The 24,357-nt window shown below is 45.8% G+C and overlaps 1 protein-coding gene across 35 annotated transcripts in view; it reads left to right on the top strand.

Moving 5' to 3' along the window:
• MYO18A (myosin XVIIIA) overlaps nucleotides 1-24,357 on the top strand; it is a 768,001-nt gene that overhangs the window by 347,942 nt on the left and 395,702 nt on the right. For all 35 annotated transcript variants that reach the window (XM_085649195.1, XM_085649183.1, XM_085649196.1 and 32 more), the window contains 3 exons: nucleotides 3,140-3,240; nucleotides 5,503-5,566; nucleotides 10,726-10,870. In XM_085649195.1, coding sequence (XP_085505321.1) covers nucleotides 3,140-3,240; nucleotides 5,503-5,566; nucleotides 10,726-10,870 — 310 coding nt within the window. The remainder of the gene's footprint in view (nucleotides 1-3,139; nucleotides 3,241-5,502; nucleotides 5,567-10,725; nucleotides 10,871-24,357) is intronic.

The raw sequence follows: 24,357 nt of genomic DNA, 5'->3' as shown, positions 1-24,357 counted from the left end.
GAGGGAGCGCAGATGAATGAGTGCACTGAAGATCCACCCTCGCCTTCCCTCTCCCTAGCTCCTACCTACCCACGGTTAGTTGTTATTTTTGATGGAGTTTCACTGTAACTTTGTTAGGGCATCTAATGCATAAAATGCGTGGTGAAGGCAATGCATGGTAAAGGCAGTGCGTGGTGAAGGATTCGTGGTAAAGGCCGTGCGTGGTAAAGGCAGTGCGTGGTAAAGGATTCGTGGTAAAGGCAGTGCGTGGTGAAGGATTCGTGGTAAAGGCAGTGCGTGGTAAAGGCAGTGCGTGGTAAAGGATTCGTGGTAAAGGCAGTGCGTGGTGAAGGATTCGTGGTAAAGGCAGTGCGTGGTAAAGGCAGTGCGTGGTAAAGGCAGTGCGTGGTAAAGGCATGCATGGTTAAGACAACATTGTAAAGGCTGTTTCCCCATAAAACGGTGTTAATAAGGGTTAACTATTCCGGTCTCCCAAGAACTGCATCTTCTCTTTTCTTGCCCTTAAAACAATGTTCTTCCTGGAAAGCGGGTGCGGACTCGGGTCCTTGACGTAATGTCACAGGCTCTGCAGAGTGTGACATTACATAAGGAACGTAACAGCAGTCGGCTGAGAAGGCACAATCCTTTTCAGGACCAGAGCTGTATAAACTCTGTTTAATTTCAAAAACAGCACCCAGCTCTTTGCAGGCACTGTCGCAAAAATAAAAGAAAAATAGCAACGGGCATCTCTGTGGTGGAACTCTAGACCTGCAAATTATCCGTAGGACTGTTTGTTACTCTTCAGTGTATTTATAGTACAAGCATTATGCCATTGGATGACCAAGTCTGGAGAAGGCTACTTCCGTGAATTTAAAGTTTGGAGTGAGGAATATTTGTAGACCAGCCGTAGGCCTTTTAGAAACTAGACAGGGCCGTTTTCTTGGCCTGTAGTACGTTGTATGCGATGCAAGAAGAATCCTCCCCTGTGGATTGTATACAAGCTCATTTTGATTGTACTATGTTACCACACTGGCCTTCACATAAGTTATGACTGCTTTAAATTACGCAACAGTAGTGTCCAGCTTCTCTGTTGTGTGCGCGGCTCGGAGGTTTGTGGTGGGACTCCTTGGGCAGGAACTGACTGAGAGGTCCTAAAATGGCACTCGTCCCCTGGCAAAGTGGAGCGGTTGGTGCAAGGGTCGCACCTAGTCTCTCGTCGCTAGAGCGTGAGCCCGCTGGGGGTGCCCACAATAAGGCAGGCGGCTCCCTGACTTATCGGGCTCGTTTCTGCTGGTCCTTGGCCCAATTCTTCGCAAGGCTTTGGTCTTCCTGGTGATGTGTCCTTGGCGTGCCTCTTGGTGTTGGGCATCTAATGCCATGCTATGCAAAGGGTCGTTTGCAGGAAACACGGCTTAAAAATAAGCGTGGAGGAGCTAATTAACATATGCAGTTCACAGTGAGGTCACAGGAAATGCCCCCCCATAATCTCCTTTACTTTAGAGGGGACAGCCTGTTTTACAGTCAAAGCTGAGGTACAGTGTTTGCTGTTTACAGTACGAGTATGTAAAAATATGTAAGTAACATCCTTGTAAATTTCTAAACTAAACATCCATGTACATCATCTTGTAAATCTACACTTAAATCACAAACCATGCATTTATAAACATTTAATATTTTGCATAGGATGAACTAACAGACAAGTGCACTTACATGATGAGCAAATAAACATACATCAATGAAAGGAGATATTGATTAAAAAGCTGCCTACTCTTCAAGTTGTGTTTTTAGATGTGGGTTTGATAGCTCGGCTGTTTAAGCAAACCTGTTGGGGTCTGCACCATTCACCCATTGGCTTTTGTGGTTTTTAAACCCAGCTCTTTTCATCCTTTCTCGTGAGGTTTTGTAAATCACATCTTAGCTCAGCCTACAGGAGTATACCCCTGTCACTTAATGGTATTAGCTGCTTGGATGTATCCTGCCTCGAATGGAGTGGAGGGATTGCAATGCATGAGGACTGTTTCCTATGCCTTCCTCTCCTTCTGCCGGTTTCTCATTGTTACTACATTCACAAATGCCCACTTTTGCATGTCTGTGTACACGTGCTTTAGTACATTAATCCCAGACCGATTGGCTTTGACATGTTTTTATGTATTTGAAACTAACCAAGTCGGTATCAGGGATAACATGAAGATCAGTCAATTATTTATGGTACATTACATTATGTGAAATGATGCTTGTGTGCACCTGCAGTGCACTTCACACTGCAGGTGCATTTTACAAAAAGAACAAAGGAATGTGAACAAACATGGTTGATTTCAGTTTTTATAATTCACTATGTTTTGCACTTATGTGTTATTGAACTTAAAAACGACTCAAGTGCATTTTGGGGCGGATGAGGAACTTTATCTAATACTATTAAACCTCCCCAAAAAAATAATTCTTCGGAGAGCTCTCTGGAATGTGGTTGAGCCCACCCTGACCTTTAGGAGTCAGGGTGAACCTGATGATGAAGCATGCCACTACTAGTGTGGGTGAGGGTCGTACCAAAAACGTTTTCCATTTTCCCACCAAGTGCGGTGGAGTAGCAGTGTGATATAATCTTACCACACTGCCACCTTTAGAGGAGGATACCACATAGGATATTTGATATTGAATAGGGAGTACGTATCCCCTTACTTTTCATTTACGAAAGGACCTCTCTACCCTTCTGGGTCCAGGAGTCCCTCTCCTGCTCTTAAGTGTTTAAAGATCTCACAACATACTGCATAATTATGCCTGCGGTGGGATTCTTGTAGTAAGCATAATTGTTTGTCGGTCCTGTAAGTGGAAGTGCAGGAGGGTGGATGAGGATGCCACACACCTGCCCTGCCTAGAGTCGTTAAAGGGAAGCATGCCTCGCCCTGTGGTGGGTGGCCTTCCCTACATAGTATTTACAATAAGAAAGGTTGGGTGGGTCAGCCGGCTCCATATCTAAACACAACCCACTTTTCTGGTGAATGGATTTACTTAGCGTGTGCGATGCATGTGGAGCTTGGTGTGAGTGGAAGTGACAGGGCAGATTTACCCTCCCTTCGCGTCAAGAGATGATAGACCCCTCTCTGTTATGTGTTTTTCCTTGTACAGCATTATCCTAAGTTGCTCCTTTCTTTTCTGTCCGCAGACTATGCTGCTGGAGAAACTGCGGGTCGTGAAGCGGCCGGAAAATGAGGCGACTTTCAAGGTTTTTTACTTCCTGGTGTCCGGTGCCGATGCCAACCTCAGGTATGGGTCTATGTGGGCAGGAAATCTGGGCGTAAGGGCACCAGTGGTTAAACCAGGAATATCAGAGTAGCTTTGAAACCCCCTCTAGAGGCTTTCATAAAGGGGCTTACCCCCACTAGATCTTCTTGAATCTTTTCGAAGGCTGTCATTCCCAGTCACCAGTAAGCTGAGGTCCAGCAGCACCTTTTACCTGCTTGACTTGTGACCCTTGGTTCATGGATTGGCTCAGAAGAAATTCGGAAAAGAACTGGGTCTGATATGTCACCTTGTTTAAACTTCTGGCAAATTACCTTTGAAATTGATACCTTGAGGTAGAGCACCGGTCTGCTGCAAGGTCAGGCAGATATGAAAGAGGATATGTTTTGGATGGATATTAGAGGGGACAAAAAATCTGCTGGTTCTTCATAAATTGCCATGCATTCTATTAGTGGGAGAAATCTCTCCTCTCACTGCCTGTCCTCCTCCGTCTTCCTCTTCCTGAATCCCAGCTCCTTCTCTCTCTCTACTCCCCTGTCTATCAATCGACTATCACTGCAACAGGAGTTTTGCAGGGCCAGCTGCTCTCATCATGATTTTCCGCTCACTCGTGGTAGTAAAGTGACAGCAGAGGGGTCCTCCAGGAGGCCATGTGCTTTGGGGACCAGAGAGGGACTTGTTTTGAGGCAGGCCTTCACCATGACTGGGCCTCAATAGAGGTTTATCGAGCCTTGGGCCCCTTAAGCTACCCAGAAGCATAGGCATGTCATCAGAAGGTGGACCAAGAGGTAGTGGAGTGAGTACAAGGATGTCTTTGCACAGGGGTGCACTCAGCCTGGAGTTCCAGGCAGGTTCGTCAGCAAAACCTAAAATGCTATAAATCAGCAGTGCCCAGCAATTCTGGTCAGACATTACTTACCCAGTTACAGTATTCAGTGCTCTGCCATCCACCAGCGCCTAGTCCAGTTCTGGTACTCGCCTCCTCTCTTTGTAATACTTGGCTGTGTGTTAACTCTGGTGGTTAAACGTGCCTGGGCCTGGAGCCAAAGTTTATTGCTCAGTGATCTGACCTCCACTGTGCCCTGGTCAGCGCTGTATACAAAGGCCAATGAAATACAGCTATCAGGTTACCCCCTCGATGGGCTCCATAACGAGATGTCCCGTAATAGAAGAAGGAGGTACAGGGCCCAGTGTTACCGTTTCCGGTTGGTCCCCTCAGCGTTACCGTTTCCAGTTGGTCCCCTCCCCTGTTACTGGCAACAACGTATTTCTGGGTCTGAAATGTAGAAAAAACACAGGACCTGGAATTAGAGTGTCCATTACCACATGCAGCTCCAATTCTGGGCCCTTTTCTGCACACATTTACCTCCAGATTTCAGCAGGTGCGCGCTGGACAGTATTTGGTTTTAATGTGCGCGTCCCCACACCTGGCAGCTTGATAGTGCCGCTGCCTGTCCCTTCAATGGCGGATGCAAAGGTCGCCATATTAGATCCAATGTGCTGGGTTGGTAAAGCGGCCTCACTTAAATACGTTTCACCACAGAGGCCTAGCGCTCTCCAATGATGAATGTACAGACCTGTTCTGCTTAAACCCTGTAATGTTGAATATATAGTGTTAGCACGCCTAAAGCTGTGATATGGCCAATGTTTACGACTGCTAGAGTAAATCTCTCTAACGGCGTATGTATAGCGCTGCCACCATAGGTAGCAATGCCACGCCAGAGTCAGTAGAACTCCACCACCACGGAAACTCTGTAATAGGGAATGTATGGCGCTACCACACCTACATTTATCAAGAGGCGACTGTAAAGAGCGGTTATACCTAAATCTTCTTAATGTGCACCCCTTAAATTGTCAATGTATTGAATTTGCACTCTTAAATCTCTTTAAGGGCAAGTGTTTAGAGGTGTGCTAATAAATCTATTTAATGGGAGATGTTTGGAGCAGCCCCACGTAATTTATTTGAATGGTAGAGGTACACCATTGTTGCTCTTAATTTTCTTTATTGTCAGTCTATAGATCTGCCACAACTTCGAGCATTTTAATGTGACTCCATACCCCTCTTCTCTTAGGCCTCCAAAGTGCCTTACATTTTCCGATAGGTGAGAATAAAAGCCTATTTTGCGGACCTTTTCCCTTCATTTATTTCCTTTCTAATACTGTCTCTATATTGGAAAATGAAATCTGACTTCTTGATTCACGAGACTTAAATACATTCAGAAAAACATGGTCAAATCCAGTTATATTCCTGTGAGCTTTTGTAACGTGTGTATTTATTTTTCTCAGAACCGAACTGCACTTTAACCACTTGGCAGAGAATAATGTCTTTGGAATCACACCACTGTCCAAGGTAAGCCCCGTGAAGGAGAGCTCAGTAATGGTGAGATGTGCCTGTCCAAGAGCAGTGTCAGGGATGCGACTGTTCCACTGCTGTGTCGGTAATGCTGGCGGTTCACTTTTCCAGAGATGTGTCAGTAAAGCCGTGGTTCGTCTGACCGGAACAGTGTCAATTGTGCAGCTGTGCCTCTTCAAGCGCTGTAAATAATGCTCCATGTATGCCTGTTTCAGAGCGGTGTACCTAAAGATGGCGTTGGCCTGTTCCAGAGCAGTGGCTGTAATGCTGGTGTGTGCTTGTTCCAGAGCAGTGGCTGTAATGCTGGTGTGTGCCTGTTCCAGTGCAGTGGCTGTAATGCTGGTGTGTGCCTGTTCCAGTGCAGTGGCTGTAATGCTGGTGTGTGCTTGTTCCAGAGCAGTGGCTGTAATGCTGGTGTGTACCTGTTCCAGAGCAGTGGCTGTAATGCTGGTGTGTGCCTGTTCAGTGCAGTGGCTGTAATGCTGGTGTGTGCCTGTTCCAGTGCAGTGGCTGTAATGCTGGTGTGTGCCTGTTCCAGTGCAGTGGCTGTAATGCTGGTGTATTAGGGTAACCAGATTCTCAAAACAAAAAACCGGGACAGGTCATAGACATTGAAGTAGGACTGACAGAAGTACTCTGGGCTTTAAGTGTGATGAAAAAACGGGGTGGGGGAGGGTCTCTCAAGGGGCATGGCTGATGTAATTAAGGACGTGGCTTAAAACATATAAGATAACAAAATCTGTGCCTAGCATAGTGTCCCGCTAGAAAAATGTGCTGCTTCTGTCATTGTATCCAGATAAATAATACAACGAGTAACAATTTACATACAACAACCCAGGACTATTAGCTTTGTCAATTGTTGTTAGCTGCATAAGCTAAATAAGCAACAACCATGGCTTTGTTGTACATATCATTGAAAATGCTTTAGTTCTGGGATGATGAGACTGTGAAAGAACTATAAGAGGTCTCTTTGAAGGCACTGAAGCGTGGCACTGCTGCAGCAGTAAGATTTTTTTGTCACCGTGAGGGCAAAAATGGAGAGCCCAATAGATGCCTGTCTCATTTGCCCGGTCCCAGAATTAACCCCATCCTGCTGCCCTGTGAACAGGTGGCCGACAGGTTTGATGCAGATCCCCGCGGTCGGTGCATTAACCCACTGAGCTGCTCGACTGGCTGGCTTTCCACTCCCCATTGTGACGCCTCCTGGGCGGCTGCACCTACTCGCTGCGGCTGGCTCACACGGACTGCTCGCACTGAATTCAGAAGAACAGCAGGCGCACCGAGACACTATTTAAAAAACGGGACATTTATTTGTTTATATCGGGTGCTGCGCAAAAACCGGGACATTTCTTTAATTTGAAGCAAAGTGTCGGGACACAGGGACACTGCTCCAAAAACCTGGACCGTCCGGGGAAAACCGGGACGTCTGGTCATCCTATGGTGTATGCCTGCTCCAGAGCAGTGTCAGTAATGCAGGTGTGTGTCTGTTCCAGATCAGTGTCAGTAATGCTGGTGTGTGCCTGTTCCAGAGCAGTGGCAGTAATACTGGTGCCTGGTCATCTCAAACAGCCTATTAATGTGACGTATGTGTCACTCCCCTTGAACAGTCTGGTTGGTGGTGTCAACAGAGATCAAGTAATGCTAGGTTGGAGCTCTGGACTCCCCCTCGTGCTCCAGAGGTAGGAGAGTGCATCGTGGGTTGTGCGCGAATCTGCAGGGTTCTGCGGCAAAGCAACTCTTCTCCTAATGCCCTGAGAACCTCTCCACCCACCAGCCCCTCAAAGGCCCAGCCTGCGAAGAGACCAGAACAGCTCCACCGCCCATCACTAACAGTCACCTACTACAGGCAGACCCCTAGAATGTCCCTTTAATTATGTCGGATTGGGTTTTGAGACATACTGTGACGTCATTCACGGGTAGGCATTTTAGTGTCTGAGCGTCTGAATAGAAAAGTGTGCTCTGGTTAACGTCAGGCTGGCATGAGAAGCCACCGGTGTGGGGCATTCCAGGGGACCAGTGTGACAGTGAGGTGGGAGAGAAGTCTTCATGGCAGAAAGAATGGATCTGGAAGAGTAGCCAGAGCCATGGCGTTGTGATCTCTGTGGCAGAGAGAGCGAGGAAGCAGTGACTAGTGTGACAACTAACCTGGCCTAGCATTTCAGCCAGTTTGCTAGCCCGCTCGCACTGCATGGTAGAGGGAGAACTGCAGGGTCACAGAGATGCAGTGGCGGCTGGCATCTACTGAGGGAGGGAGGAGGGCAAATGGGTGGGTACGCACACGCATATTAATTCGTTTTTTCAATTAAAACGAAAACACTTACCAGATCCAGTAGACACAACATCGTCCTTGCTCCAAACCTCTTCTGCTGGGACTGCAGTGGGGGCCCCAGGAAACTCCCTCGACCAATCCTGGCCTGCTAGCCAGCATGAGAGCAATGCCAGCATGAGAGCAATGCCCTGATTAGTGGAAGCGGCCTCTCTTGGCGCTCCCCAATGCACTGGAGGCCTGCACTTGTTCTCAAGACAGCTAGTTTGAGAGGTTTAAAGTGCTGATGTCTGGCTGGCCATCACAAGACGGCTGGTCAAAGAGACATGCACACTTTAAATAGTGTACAGGCAGCCCACCACTGCTGCCACTCAGCAGACCCCACCCCAACACTCGGTTCAGGACGAGATGATGAAAAATAAAATGGTGATAAGTTACCATTTCACTCTTCATCTCTGGGGCTTTGGGTGGCATATATGTGGGTTGATGCTCCTCCACTCAAGCGGAGGAGCCACCCCTGCAGAAATGGCAGTGTGGCATTGATATGACATGGCAGTGAGACTCCTGTGGCATTGTGATAAGAGTGGCAGTTATAATGGCAGTGTGGCCAGCTTTATTGACACACCAGTGTGTGGGGTACGCCAGCGTGCTCCTTCTATTGATCAGTGCATGCCACTGTATGGGCATTAGACAGTCAGCAGCTGCATGTCGCAGCCTCCCCATCCTGTATCTTGTGGCTCTTAATTCCTGGTGATGACCAGGGTACCACTGCTAGTTGTCCCGCAGCTGTGCCCACAGATGTCCACTTGCCCTTGAGGGGGCTGGGCTATTCTCCCCTGTCTGATATTGAGTCAGCTGCTCGGCTGATGCATTGCAGTTTGTATCTGGAAGTGCTGCTGTGATGTTGCACCATAGACGTTATGTCTAGTGACCCTCCGCCTCCAAAATAGAATCCATGCAGTCCGCAGTAATCTGTGCTTTCTTCATCCCACCAGTAGTGTGTGGTAGAAGTACTATAATTAAAACATGTGTAGGGGAGGGAACCTTCACACAACCTCAACTCATTTTGTATATGATCAAAGACTGGTTCTGTGGGATTGTTTGAACTACACTTTGGGGTTCCTTCTTGAATTATTTGTAGTGTATAGGAACAGGCGGCCACATATCCCTGGATCCAGAGCAAGTGCCTTGGTGCCTCTGTTGGCTGCAGTTTCTGCTGCACACTGCCTCTCGACGTCTGATCTTATGCTAAGACACCAGAGCATCCCTGGGCCCAAAATCCAGAATCTGAGACTTGTGTACTCCAAGTGAGTTCCGTATGCCTCTGGCTCCTCCGAACAAAGCAAAGGTTCCCCAAGCTCCAAATACTCAGTTGGGCCTAGGAAATCTCAATATTAAAAGTCATATGAAAGCTACTACCACCTTCACCGTCAGTGAGACCCCTAACTACAAGGTACTGTATGCAGAGTGACACAGGGATTCCTTTACCATCTTATCAGATCTAGAGATGCTTGACTGTAAGTGATCAGAGAGGTACCCCAATGACAGGGTTGAATACATTTCTTGATCACAACAACCTATTCCAGAGATATTGGACCTTCACCCTACCCTCAAGATACTAGGGGATGCTGCTGTCCTGGGTCATCCAAGAACTTTTGATTGCAACCATGTGGTAGGGAGATCAGGCAAGTTTTAGTCTTTAATCACAACCTAAGATAGGCCCAGGGGCCTGGTACCAGACAAACAAATTCTCAACTGCGAGGGAACAAAAAATCAGCGTAAAAGGAAACCCTCACATCTTGCCTTCCTCTGATGCATGCTGTGGTTTTTCTTTTGACTTTAGGTCCCAGAGGCAGGTCTTGTGAGAGCACTGGTGGTGTGACTCCGTAGGATAACATTGACTGCTATATCGCATGACAGTGTATTAGAGGATGGCCCAGCCCTCCACCCTGCATTTCGTGAACCAGAAACCCTAACCTCAAAATAATTTTGTCCATTTAGGCCTAGCGACGTCAAAGTATGCTATTCCCTGTGTCTAGTCGTTACCCTCACCTGCACACGGATCTTTAATGACTGTGGTAATCAACTGCATTACAGTGACTCCTGTCTCAAACTTTAAACCACCACCGTTGACTTTGGGGTTGACTGCACAACCAAGTCACCCAGAGAGACATGGAGGATTTGTTGCTAATTTTTCAGTCTTGGACTAACCATCCAGGTCAGCAGGGTACACATGCAGTTTAAGTTTAATGTTGCTCAGTCGTCCCTGCAACCATTAGGATTAGGGGAAAGGCCTGCCCATTAGTACTCACCTGCTGTGTGAGGAGAGTAACTAGCCTGGCTTTGTGAGCAGTACTGAGTGATACTGGCATGGCGGAAGGAGCAGGTCGGCCAGATGTGTAGTTTGACAGGCAGAGTGAAAGGTGCAGCACTGTGCACAGTGGCAGTCATACTAACGCTGGAGAGTGAGGAGTGTGGCAACATGCACAGTGTGTCCATTATACCAACATGGCAGTGTGCACATGGTGACATAGCAGTATGACCTGCAGCAGTGTGGCTAGTGTGAAAAGGATACGGATTGGGTAGTGATGCCTCGAGACCAGCGCAGCAGTGCAGTGTGGGCGTGTGGCAGTGTGGGCGTTGCAGCGTGGGCCAGTGAACCCCGCACAGCAGTGTCTCCAGAGTGGTGCTTTAGCTAGCAGAGCAGTGTGTCTGTGCTCTGGGGATATAGACATGCTGGTGTGAGGGTTGCATCTCCTGAGGTGATCTGGTGCCGCAGTTGATCTCAGGCAGGCTGACCCTTGCGGCTGTGTCTTGCTGTCTTAAGTGGTGATGTGGTGATGTCCAGCGGGAAGCTGACCTTGTCATTCTACCTTCCATCCCCTTGCAGCCCGACGAGAAGCAGAAGGCAGCCCAGCAGTTCAGCAGGCTCCAGGCAGCTATGAAAGTTTTGGGGGTGTCGCACGAGGAACAAAAGGCTTTCTGGCTCATTCTAGGTGCCATCGTTCACCTGGGGGCGGCAGGCGCCACCAAAGGTAATGTGACTGGGGAGACAGGTGTGTGTGTGTGTGTGTGTGTGTGTGTGTGTGAGCAGATCCCAGGCAGATGCCTTCTCCCTCTCCCCTACCATCGTCCCAAATTACCGCGTTCATCACTGCCTGGAAAGCAGGCTCCGCCTGGGGCAGTTGTTACTTTGGTATGAACGTAATTTCTAATATGTCATAGAAGTAATTAAGGAAAATTACTATTCCTGAAGAAAAGCTGCTGCTTGTGACTCTGCCGTGTGAGATTGAATGTCACCATCTGGCTGAAGCGAAGGAGTGATGGAATCTGTGCGTGAAGCAAGGCGATGCCGTGGCATCTGTGGGACCGACACCGCTCCAGTGCCTAGAGCCGGTCTATAGGTGAAGAGTAAAGGGTTATTCATGTCCAGAGGTGAACAATGTGAAATAAGTCGCAGTTTGTGCACAAATACAAATCCAAGAAGGAATGTCCGCATTCTGCATCCATTTATGAGGCACGCGGAGCATTAGTGTGCCTGCATAGGGCAGGGGCTGTAATAATGTCTGCAGCCTGTCTCTGAATGAACTAGAGTGAAAGACAGGGTGCAGTATTGCCCGGAGTGAAAATCTTGACGGGCAGCATTGAGCAGATGGATCTCTATGGGTATAGTGGCAGCAGGCTTTCTGCAGTATTTGTCTGTAGGTGAACAACTCCTCATGTTATCTAGACAATGCCATGAATTATGTGAGAAAGCAAAAGACACAAATGATGGATGAAATTCTGAACAAATCAAACATTCAGCCCCAGTGAAGAGATCAGAGTTAAATCCATCGTTATTTTGCTCACCACGCCACCCCAGTTTTGAGAACCACAGGATAGAGCTTCATTGTTCACCCCAAAAAAACCGTGGTAATCTTTGTCATAATCTAATGACTTTTGGTTGGGTGTGTAGTGAGAAATCACACATGGATCTATGTAGCAGAACAGTTGACAGCCATGAGTGATAACTGACCATTGGATATCATACCTCACTGCAGCATGTGGCAATTCACTGTAGTGTGTCATAACTAATATGGTGTGCATTAGACCTCTGTGGAAGAAGTTACCAATGCATGTGGGTTTTTTTTTTCTGCGCGCAAGAGAAACCCAAGCATGCTGTAATAAATCACAGCAGGGCCGTAGATCACAGCAGAGTGTAAAAACTCAGATTACAGAAAAATGTATTGTGGTAGTTTGTCATGGAGCGTTCCACAATTCACACCTGATTGTAAATTTGTAGTTCTGCGTTGGGTTAGGGCAGAATGCCTCCCTTCTAGAATTTTATAACTCAAGGCAGACAGTGATATCACATGCCACAGGTTACGCATATCCTTGGCCTTGCGAAGGGTGCTGTTGGCAGTGTGTAATATCACTTAAATCAAGAGGGTTTAATAACTTTCTATAGCGATTCATAACATGCATCACCAAGTGTAAGATAGTGGAAGTGTGTAATACCTCAAAACAAGTTTAATAACGGACATAACTCTCTAATTACTAACTGTGGGTAGTAATATTTTGACCCAGTGTGCAATATGTTTTCTACGACGTAATAACACAGAGACAATTGTAAGGTATTATGAAAAGAAGCAATATGTTATGTCGGGGTATGATAGATAATGCATATGTGTAATAAACAGCAGAAGATTGCACAACACAGTTGTATCTTCTGAAGAGCCACAGCAGGTTAATGATCCACGGATGGTAATAATATTAGCCAACACTATAATAACTGCTGCAGGGCATAATAAAAAAATGTACAGTATAACAACGTTTAACAATATTTAATGGTGTAATAAGTCAGCGCACAGTGTAGTGACCGATGCATCGTATAATAGACTTCTGCACGCTCTAATAACTCTAGGTGCAGCGAGGGCCACGTGCTCCACCGGTATTACTGAAGCCTCTGTGGTACCATCTGACGCGTAATAAGCCTTCTCTAATCGGGCGCCGTCTGCCGACCCGACGGTGGCGCATGCTGATGACTCCATTGCGGAGTCGCCCCGTTTCATGCCTCTGTGTGCTCATTCGAAGGTGTTTGCGGAAGACGGCGCTCTGCGGCCGCGAGACACCTCTCAGGTGGCTGTAATCACAGATCTCCTCCGTGGAGCGGCTGCGTCCCTCCGCCTCGCGCGCTTCCATAATTGTTTCTGTCAGGTGTGCTCGTCGCGAGGCCGTCTGTTAATGCATCATTGAAGGATTTCGACTCAAGTCTGAACAGATGTCACCGCGAAGAGTTACTAATGAGGGCGCCGCTCGGCCCCCGTTTCTTATCTTAGCTACTCTTCTCTCGGCTGCTGGCTGCGGATCCGGGCCCGGACGTGCCAGGGCTGTGGTGTGCATGTATGTTGCACACGCGCGATGTGTTGTAGCAGTGTGCGCGGGGATTCAATGAATTAATGGAACTGTAGGCAGGAGGATGGTGTTTTGCATAGCTTGCACACGAGCTTTGGTGGTAGGATGTATGCCAACATGAGCAGTGGCAGAGCATTGCATGCGTTGTGACCATGTGGTATGGTTGTCAGTGCTGCAGGCTTGTATGACAAGGTCTTCTTGTTGATACATATATATATATATCTATATATCAGGCGTGTGCTTGATTAAATACATTCCTCCGCATTGATCGTGTGCATAGGAGGGATTTAATTATGAAGGATCACTGTGCTGTTTATTGTTGTTCTGCTTGGGCCAATACTGAAGGGATTTTGTAGTTTTTGTAGGTGCATTGCATGCATGGTTGTGTGGAGCCTATAGATGCATTGCATATGTGTATTGTGGATGCAGTTGATTGGTGCTTGTTGTATTTCTATGTGTTGCAGGGTTTGTGTGTGTTTTGTTTGTTGTGTGTGTTTTGTTTGTGTATGTAAACGTGGTAAGTTATTACTGATGTGTAAAGCTAAAAAACCCAAGTCTATAAGGGCTTCAAAGCTGGCTGTATTGCTAGAGAGTCATAAAATAGGACAAAAGTCACAAAATATTGACTTTCAGCAGTGGATACTACTGAAAAGGACAGTTTCTTTTAATTAAGTATGTTCGGGTCATAGTAAAACTTTAGTGATAAGCTATTTCACCTGGTCACATCAAATTTTTCTTTTTTTCGGTCTGAATTGTAAATTAGTTGTTGGGAATGCCACTGTCCATGCGGATGCTGAATGCGGTCACTGTGTGGGTGTTACTGTTGGAATCTTCGGTCCAGGTAGTGTGGAGTGTGGCTGTCAAAGTAATTTGAATCGTATCTTCTCTTTAACTAGGCATCTTGAACAGATGTTTGGAAATAGGGGGAACCGTGTGAATATCAGTGGTGTTCTGCTGTACAGGGGGTTGAACCTGCAAGTCCATAGGCTCTCCATGAGAGTGTCAGTTACAGTATGCCCATCTCCCTGTTATGTTATCCAAACATAATGTAGCACAACAAATCACCCCTGCAGAAGCTTGAAAATCACCTCCTTTCTCATGGGAAGCCAGTGCAGTGATTTAAGCGTGGGTACAGAAGGTGTGCGGGTGGGAGTCGCAGTGTTCTGGACTTCCTTTAGTCTGGACAGGAGGGAGTTATTGGCTGCTGCCATGAGGGCATTACCATAATCTAAGCGGCTGACCACAAGTGCCTGCGTAGGAGTCTTGTGTGGAGAGGCAGTCATTGAAATACTCTTCCTAACATGCGCATTATCCCACAGCAGGTGCCGCACGTAGATTTCACTTGCAATCATTGAGAGCCTCTCGTCAATTAGAACCCCAGGTCTTTGACCACCTTTTTGGGGACGGGGGGTGGTGCCTAATTCAAGCGGCCACCAATTGTTCATTCAGTGGTCAGGGGCCTTGCCAAACAACACTATTTCTAATTTGTCGCCATGAAGCTGTAAGCAATTGTGTGACATCCAGGAAGCACTTTTCCTCATGCACTTTCTGAAATTCGGTTTAATAGAGTCCAGATTTGGGCCCATGGCTATGATCACTTGAGTGTCATCCGCATATGAGATGATATCAAATCCACAGGACCTATTTACTTGGGCCAGAGTTGCCACATAGATTTGAAAGAGTACAGGGCTCAGTGAAGAGCCCTGAGGGACTCCTCTGTCCAATAACATGACCCGAGATTTAAAGGGGCCTAGATTGATAACCTGGGTGCAGTTGTTGAGGAAGCCCTGAAACCAGCCAAGGGCTTTGCCACCGACACCAATCTCAGAGACTCTGTGAATCATAATTGATGTGAGATGGGTTGAAGGCAGCCAAGAGATCAAGCAACCCCAGTATGGCTGGACAAGCCTCAACAAGGGACAATCTTATAATATCTAGAACCCCCATCAGCGCTGTTTTTGTGCTATGAAAGGTTCTAAATCAAGATTGCGAGGGGCCTAATAGGGTATTGGATGCCAAGTACTGGGTAAGTTGTTGGCTAACTAGGCTTTCCATAATCTTGCCAAGATATGGGAAAATGGAGATTGGCCAATAGTTTGCTGGATTTAGAGAGTCTGGAATAGGCTTCTTCAACATTGGCATGACCTGTGCTATTTTCCATGCCTGAGGTAAAGCGGCAGTATTCAGGGAAAGGTTACACAGTGCTGTAATGTCAGGTATTAGAGAATTGGCAAGTGCCACCATTAGAGGAGAAGGATCAGGGGAGTAATTTGCCTAAATCTTCCTCTTCATGTCTAACACTTATTCTGGGGTGATGGATTCAAAATACTCCAGGGCAGTGGATGAATTTTGAGTGAAGGGAATGATGGGTAAAAGAGCCAGTGGAAGGGATGCCGTTGGAGAGAGACTTGTAAATATTCTCAATTTTGTCCTCAAAAGTGTTTGCTTAGGCATTGCACAGTTCCTGTGAGACTGGAGTAGGGGAAGTGCAAGATGTCGGCCGCATGAATTCATTAAGGACTTTAAAAAGTTCTTTGGTGGAGTTACCGGCGTTATAAATTCTGTTGAGGAAATGAGACGGGTGTCTCTAATTTTTGTTTAATAGTTATTTAGGGCTAACTTGTAGATCATTTTGTCTACGCCATCTCTTTTCTAGTTTCCTACAGACTCCATTGAGAGTGCTGGCTGTAGTGGCCTAAAGGGCTGGTTTAAGAAACTGGTGAAAGTATTTTTTGGTTTGTTTGATCATTGACAACTGGAAAGTAAAGGATCAATTCTAACATTTTACATTTTGTGGGTACGGCCTATGACAGAAGGAAAATGCTACTTACCCAGTATGCATCTGGTCCACACTAGCTTGTTGTTTCGCTAACACATCTACATGCCAAGAACAGATGCATACTGTGTAAGTAGCATTTACCGTTCGAGGCATATGAGCTGTAGATCATATGCTTTAGCATAGACTATACAACAGTTACTCCCAAGCGGTGGCTAACCTGTATCTGTTGCAGTGGTCTGAAATAGGGTTTTTAAAACAGCCTGGTCCACACTAGCTTGTTGTTTCGCTTACACATCTACACAATAGTGTTTTGGGAATGTGTGTGGTATAGACCATGTTGCAGCCTTGCAGATGTCATCTAAGTGTATGTTCCATAAGAATGCCATAGAAGCCCCTAGTTTGCGTATAGAATGCGCTCTAGGGGGAATTGTTAGCGTATGTTTAGCTTTAATGTAGCATATTTGTATTCACTTAACTATCTACCGTGCAATACCTGCTTTTGATATGGGATTTCCTGTATGCGGTGGTGAAAATGCAACAGAGAGTTGTTTGGTTTTCCTAAAAAAATCAGTTCTTTCAATGTAATAAAGTAATGCTCTTTTAACATCTAACGGGTGAAGAGCACGCTCTGCCGTGGCGTCTGGTTGAGGAAAAAACATGGGTAACTCAACAGACTGGTTGAGATGAAAGGCAGAAACGACTTTGGGTAAAAATTTGGGATTATTCCTAAGAACCACTTTATCTTGGTGAATTTGTAAAAATGGTTCTTGTGTGGTTAGCGCCTGGAGCTCATCAACTCTTCTAAGAGATGTGATGGCTATAAGGAAGGCTACCTTACAAGTTAGAAACTGTAGATCACATTTGTGCAAAGGCTCGAATGGTGGGCCCATGAGTCTTGTAAGGACTATATTAAGATTCCACACAGGGGAAGGTGGAAGTCTCGGAGAAATGATTATCTTGAGTCCTTCCATGAATGCTTTGATAGCAGGTACACAAAACAAAGACAAGTGTTGTCTGTTTTGTAGGTAAGCTGCTATGGCGGCAAGATGTAATCATATGGATGTATAGCTAAGTTAGCACGCTGTAGGTGTAACAGATAGCAAATGGTTTTTTGAATTGAAGCATCTAGCGGATTGATTTTGTTATTACAATAAATAACAAATCGTTTCCACTTTGCTGCATAGCAAGCTCTTGTGGTAGGGCGTCTAGTCTCTTTAATGATGTTCATGCAGTCTGACGGGAGATTAAGGTAGCCAAACTCTAAGATTTCAGGTGCCAGATTGCAAGGTTGAGTTGACTGGGATCTGGATGCCTTATCCCTCCATGGTTTTGAGTGAGAAGCTTGGGAGAGAGGTATCGTTTTTGATGAGGAACTACTGATAGTTCCAACAGGGTTGTAAACCAGGGTTGTCGAGCCCATGTGGGAGCAACTAGGATCATTGTGAGGGAATGTTGTTTGAGCTTCCGAACCACTAATGGAATTAGCGGGAGAGGTGGAAAAGCGTAAGCAAATTTCCCTGACCATCCATAGTGCATTGCCTTTGGACAATGGGTGTGAATACCTGGACGCGAAGTTTGGGCATTTCGCGTTGAGGTGTATGGCGGAGAGATCTATTTCTGGGTAGCCCCACATCTGGAAGAATGGGAGGAGAACTTGAGGATGTAGTTCCCATTTGGGGATCTGTTGTCTTTGATGACTGAGCAGATCTGCAATTTAATTGTTTACTCCAGGGAAATGTTCTGCAAGGAGATATATCTTTTGAGGTATGGCCCATCGCCATATGCTTTGAGCTAGGTGTGAAAGCTGTAGAGTGTGTTCCCCCCTGTTTCTGAATGTAGTGCATTTCTGTCATGTCTGTACGAACTAAGACAGCTTTGCCTACTAGATGTATTTGAAATGTTTTCAATGCTAGAAAGATTGCTAGCAGCTGCAGATGGTTTATGTGGAGTTGTTTCTGTTGTTGGGTCCACATGTCTTGAATGGTATGTTTTTGAAGGTGAGCTCCCCAACCAGTGAGGGATGCTTCTGCCATTAGCACTATTTGTGGAACCGGGTCGAGGAATGGGCGCCCCTTGGAAAGGTTTTGTGTATTCCACCATTGCAGAGAGCGATGGGTGCGGCCGTCTACGTGCTAAGCATTCCTGTGGGGGACGTATTTGGAGTCTTGTGTAAGGGACAATTAGAATGCAAGAAGCCCTCAATCCGATCAATTGCAAAAACACTCAGACTGGTAATGAGTGTTGAGGATGAAATTGTGAAATCAGGGTTTGTACGTTGTGGATCCTGACTGGGTTGGGGTAAGCTAGAGACTCGCAAGTGTCTATTGTGGCTCCTAGGTACGCTTGCGTGTTGGACGGTTGGATATGAGACTTGGTGAGATTGACAGTGAATCCCAAGTCGTGAAGCAGTTGAACTGTTTTGTGAGTGTGGTGTATGTAGCTGTGTTGTGACTTGGCTTTTATTAGCCAGTCGTCCAAGTAAGGGAAGACGTGAATGTATTACCATCTTAAATGAGCTGCGACCACTGCCAGACACTTGGTGAAGACTCTTGGTGCTGTAGTTACCCCGAACGAGAGAACTCTGAATTGATAATGCTGTCCGTTCACCACGAACCTGAGATATTTCCTTTTTAAAAAAAAAATGTTTTTATTGTCAAAAAGGAGTACAGTCATATAGAAAAGCGTAGTAAAAAAAAAAGAAACGAAAAGGTGGGAATCATCCTAAATTATTTCATAACAATATATACATATTGCAATCAAAGAAACTTTTAACATATAATTACGGTTTTTCTAAACAGCCCCATGTAGATCTGTACTTTTGCAAAGCCTGAATACTCCTTGTTTTAGCAAGCGTTTTTTTTCCGTCTTCCCAGTTTCTTTAACAATTTGCCACCATTCCATCTCGGTGGGGGGTTTGGGCGAGATCCACGCTCTGGCTATCGCCAGCCGGGCAGCCACCAACATAATTGCCACTATAGGCCTATTCCGGCCACAGTCTTCCTTGTATCCTAACATCTTTTCCGTTGTCGAAAGCATAAATTCGCCCCCAAATCTAGATTTGGTTGCTGTTAATATCTTATCCCAAAAAGGACTAAGGCAGGGCACGTAACAAACATATGAATAATGCCAGCCGCATATAGCCCACATTTGGGGCAATTCTGGCTCGCCCCTCCATGAATCCTCCCCCCCCCTTCCCAGCACCACCTTGGGACCAGCTAGTAATCCTCTCCGGGGTATAATAGAGTAAACAAAGTGTCCGGAACTGCTGCAATCGTAGATTCACTTAGTGTACAGACTGGGCAATAGTATCAAAGGCTAACTTCATTCTTTCTATGGCTATATTTTCCCCCCAGAATCTCATTCCATCTGGAGACTAACTTCTCACAGCCTGCTGCCCTGCCCTAGCAGAGAATTTCATACGCATTGCTAATAGTAGCCCGCCTTTCTGGGCATACAGACACTACCACATATCTGACCCAGAAACACTCCGAACAGCTACGTTTCTAACAAAATAGTCCCTAATCTGTATGTATTTAAAAAATAACCGTTGAGGAATATCAAACATTAGCTGGAGATTCTCAAATGTCTTAAAGCCATTACAGTCGTATAGTTGCCCAAGAGTGTACACCCCGTAGCTAGCCCATTGGCGGGCTAAAGCATCCTGAAATATTCCGGGCAGTATTGGATTACCCCAAAGAGGAAGTTTACTATGTACAAGAGATAAAGAAAATCTGGTTTTAATGCCCTGCCAAATATATGCACAGTCTCTAATCATCTTAAATCTCACACGTTTAAAGTAATTAGGATTGTTAATTCGATACAAAAACATCTGGCTCTCTGCCCCAAGAACCAGCCAGTGCCAGAAATCCGTTTGCTCAGGAGTCAGAAGACTTCGTAAATGACCAACAAATGCGGCCCAAAAATAAAGTTTAAAATCAGGGAGGTCTAAACCACCCTGGTTATATGGGAGCTTCATCAGTCCAATAGCACGTCTTGATTTTTTTATACCCCAGATAAAGCTGCTCAGGACCCCATCCAGCTCCCTAAAAAAACATTTGGAATTCGTAGCGGAATGGACCTAAAAAGGTACAAGAACTTAGGAAGTATCTTCATTTTTATAACATTGCATCTACCTAAGATAATTAGTGGAAGCTTGTGCCACTGCTTCAATTGTTTAGTGACAGTGGCTAATAGAGAATCGTAATTTAACGAGTGTATAAGCTCAATCTTAGATGAGATTTGTACCCCCAAATATGTAACCGTCGGGCAGGCCCCTTCGATCGGGAGTTCCGGCTGGAAATTAAGAAGGACTTGAGTTTTATTACTATTTAATTTATAGTCAGAAAAATAGCCAAACCTCCTTGCCTCCCTATTAATGCTCGCTATAGCCTTCCTCGGCTCTTCAGAAAAAATAGCAATATCATCGGCATATGCCGTGAGTTTCACGGAGCGCTGTTCAGTATTCAGCGGGCAAATCAAATTATTACCAAACAGTGCCCGGATAAATGGCTCTATATAAAGGGCAAAGAGAAGAGGGAAGAGGGGACATCCCTGTCTTGTACCACAGCGTATGGGAAAGGGGGTAGTTTAAGCATTAGAATAATGTAATCTGGCCATAGGGTTGTAATACATAGCCTCAACCAACTTGCAAAATATTTCCCTAACCCCAAATGCGATGAGTGTTGCCCGAAGATATTCCCAGGCCACCCAGTCAAATGCTTTGTCTGCATCCAATAGGACCATGCAAAAAGAACTATTGATGAACAGAATGCAGAACAATGCCATACATTCACCCCAGTACAGAGATCTGGGCCTAAATCCATCGTTTTTTTGCTCACCATGCCATTCCAGTTTGGACCCAGCCATATGCAAATCAGTCTTGACCCTGTGCCCAATGGGAACAGTCCAGCCCGATAGGACCATGCCCAGGTTAGTTTTTACCTTCCCCGCAGCGTCAAACGCCGCTATTGCCGTATTAATATGAGCAGTAGTGTCTCTCCCATAAATAAACTCATGCTGCCGGGGAGAAACTAGGCTGGCCATCATTGGAGCTAACCGGGTGGCCAATATTTTAGCAAACACTTTTGCATCAGCATTTATTAGGGAAATTGGGCGGTACGATGCCCGTTCCTCTGGGGCTTTATCTTTTTTTTGGAAAAAAAATGATGTTGGCCATATTCCATGAATCTGCAACTCGTCCTGTAACCCCAACTTGGGAGATTACATCTCGGAGCACCGGGGCCAGAAGGCTTTTGCCTTCTGAACCTGAGATATATCCTGTGAGCCGGGTGAATGGGAATATGGAAGTAGGCGTCCTTTAAATCCAGAGTGGAAAGAGAGTCGCCTTGCTGGAGCAATGGTAGCACCTGTTGAAAGGTGATCATGTGGAAGTGGTCCAGCTGAATGTAGAGGTTTAGCTGTCTGAGGTCCACTATGGGCCTGAGAGAGCCGTCCTTTTTTGAAATCTGAAAGTAAAGTGAGTACAACCCTGTCCCTTGATAATGTATTGGGACTGGTTCTATTGCATGTTTTTGTAATAGGGAGAGAACCTCTTGTAAGAGTGTGAGATGTTCTGACGACATTGCACGTTCATTGAAAGGATAGTTAGGGGAGTGCAGGTAATTTCCAGGCAATAACTATACTGGATAATTTGTAATACCCACTTTCCTGAGGTGATTGAATTCCAGACAGGTAGGAACTGTGAGAGACGTCCCCTGACAGGAGTGGAATGGTGGGGGGGTGGAGGGAAGTCACTGCTTATTGGCAGGGGAAGTGCGGGTGGAGGTAACTCTGCCTCTTCCCCTATTATTATTTCCTCTGTAGCCTCCTTGAAAATAACCTCTGGAGGAGGTAGACTGGTTGTTACCTTTTGTAAGAGGAGGAGGGAGTTTCTGATTATGCCGTTTCGGTGTCTTTTGTCATTTTTTCGAATGAAGTATCGACTGATGGCCCGAAAAGATGTTCCTTATCAAAGGGCTGATTAGGTATAGAGGATTGTATCTCCTGCTTGAATCCAGAGATTCGAAGCCAGGCGTGCCTGTGCATGAGTAAGCTAGTGTTAATGGCACAAAATGCTGTGTCTGCTGCATCTAGTGCGCATTTTATGGAAGTGTTGGTGATGAGCTTTCCTCCCTGAATTAGGTCGTTAGCTTTGGCTTTATACTCTTCTGGCAGATGCTGCATGAGTTTTTCCAACTCATCATAGTGAGCCCTATCGTAGGGTGCTAACAGAGCCTGAGCATTGGCAATACGCCAATGGTTAGCCGCCTACGAAGCTACTCTTTTGCCTGAGGCGTCAATAAGTTTAGACTCCTTATCAGGAGGAGGGGCGTCGTCTGTGGTTTGAGAGTTAGCTCTTTTGCGTGCGTTAGACACAATAAGAGAGTCTAAGGTCAGCTGGCCTTTTATATATGCAGGGTCTGTAGGAGTGGCACCAGAGTGGAGCTGGCTCGAGCCCGAGCCGGAAGGCTTCTGTTTGTTTCTTAGCTGGGCTGGAGGGCGGGGCATTTGAAACTTTTTCTCGGTGTTGACCGGAGCGCGAGGGCGAGAGTGTCACCGGAGCCTTAGGTTTTGGTTGAGTGGGCACATGGGGATCTATACTCACAATACGTTGACCCGGAGTGACGTTCATGTCTTCCTCCATGTCGGAGTCGGCTTCGGACATGGAGACCAGTTCTTCTTCTTCGGCTTCTGCGGCAGGACGGTGGAATTCTAAGTCGTCACCGAAGAGGTCCGGTACGGAGACACTGCTGCGTTGCATCTCGTGGCATCAAGCCCAACGATCAGGGATTGTTTTCTTCGATCGGAATGATCGACACGCTTCGCAGTCTGCCTATCCCCTGTTCCGGGGATAGGCAGAGGTTGCAGACCTTATGCAAGTCGGTGCATGGGAACTTAGCACTGCACCTGGGACATAGCTTGAATGGAGTCCGTTCCATTGACTGCTGGCGTTGTCGGCATGGATAGGCCCGACGGCCCGCCTCCGAGATGCCGATCAGAGGTTTTCACAGTTTGCACGATGCACGTCGAGTGGGAAACCGCGATCGATAGACAATACTGTCGAGGGTAGAGGATTGTGCGTCGAAGGGGTTCGAAAACGATACCGAACTGGAGCGCAGCAATACACATCCAAACCAGATGGAAGAAAAAACCAATCTGGGGATGGAGTCGATGCCCATGCTCACATATCACCGAAAGGAGGAGTCACCTACTTCGTGACTGCAAAGACTTCTTCGAACAAAACAAAGTGCAAACATCCGGACCCAACATCAGATTGCGATCTATGCTAAAGCATATGATCTACAGCTCATATGCCTTGAACATAGTGTTAGGTTGATATATAGATTAGATACTCTTAAGCATGCCTAGCATTATACATTGCATCTTTGGCCTGTTTAGGCTGACCGTTTAGGATACATCAAGTATTTAACCGTAGCGAAATCAGAGTGCACCTTTTCACGAGCAGATTCAAAACCTTTCTCAAACTTCATGAAAAACTGGATTCAATTTACATAAAAACAAAACCCCAGGTCAAGACCTTTCAGTAAATCATCAAAGTGATTTGTTAGTATATTACATTAGAAGAGAGAGCAGGCCCTTGGAGACTTAACTGTTACTGGATTTACCAGACTCTCACAATTGGTCTATCTTCCAAAAAAGGAGGTACATCAGTCTTGTTCCTTTGCCTGTGTGTATGCTATGTAGGCTCTGCTTATTTAGATGTTTCTATGTATGTGTGATGAAGGGCAGCAAATATAACAGACTTGTCTCTTTTTATGTGTGTACTACTGAGCATTTTGTATATGTTTTGCAAGTATGTAAAATTGTAACTTGTGTTTTATGGCCTAGGTAAACATTTTATGCAGATGAAATGATTTCAATGCACTGTTTGTATATCAATCAATCAATCAAATGATCTTTATTCGGATATATTGAAAACATCCATAAAAGTACATAAAAATTATTTCATATATTCTCATACGGAAGTGCAAAGTCAGTGTGCAAATATGCAAAGGATACTTCTAAAAGCTAACAGGCCAAATCCATTTTGTTTACATCAGAAGCTCAATAAAATACATCTTTAAAATTTATAAAAAGATCATCCCAATGAATAATAAAAAATAAAATAAATATTCAACACATATTGTCGTACACCTAATGGACAGAAATGCTACATACAAATAATATACAGGTATTTAAAATAATAAACATGATTCAAATCGTATTCATTGAGGCGCGGGAGCGGACAGCAATTTGGAGAAAGTGACTGACTCTATAAATTACATCCTCATTGCTTAGTGTCCGCAAAGTTCTAAAGGCCTCTTTGAAGTCTGTCAGACCATTGACTTT

This window comes from Triturus cristatus, chromosome 3_2 (genome assembly GCF_964204655.1).
Source record: "Triturus cristatus chromosome 3_2, aTriCri1.1, whole genome shotgun sequence".
Classification (NCBI taxonomy): Eukaryota; Metazoa; Chordata; class Amphibia; order Caudata; family Salamandridae; genus Triturus; species Triturus cristatus.
The sequence above is the reverse complement of the archived record's forward strand: the minus strand, read 5'-3'. Positions and strand labels throughout refer to the sequence as shown.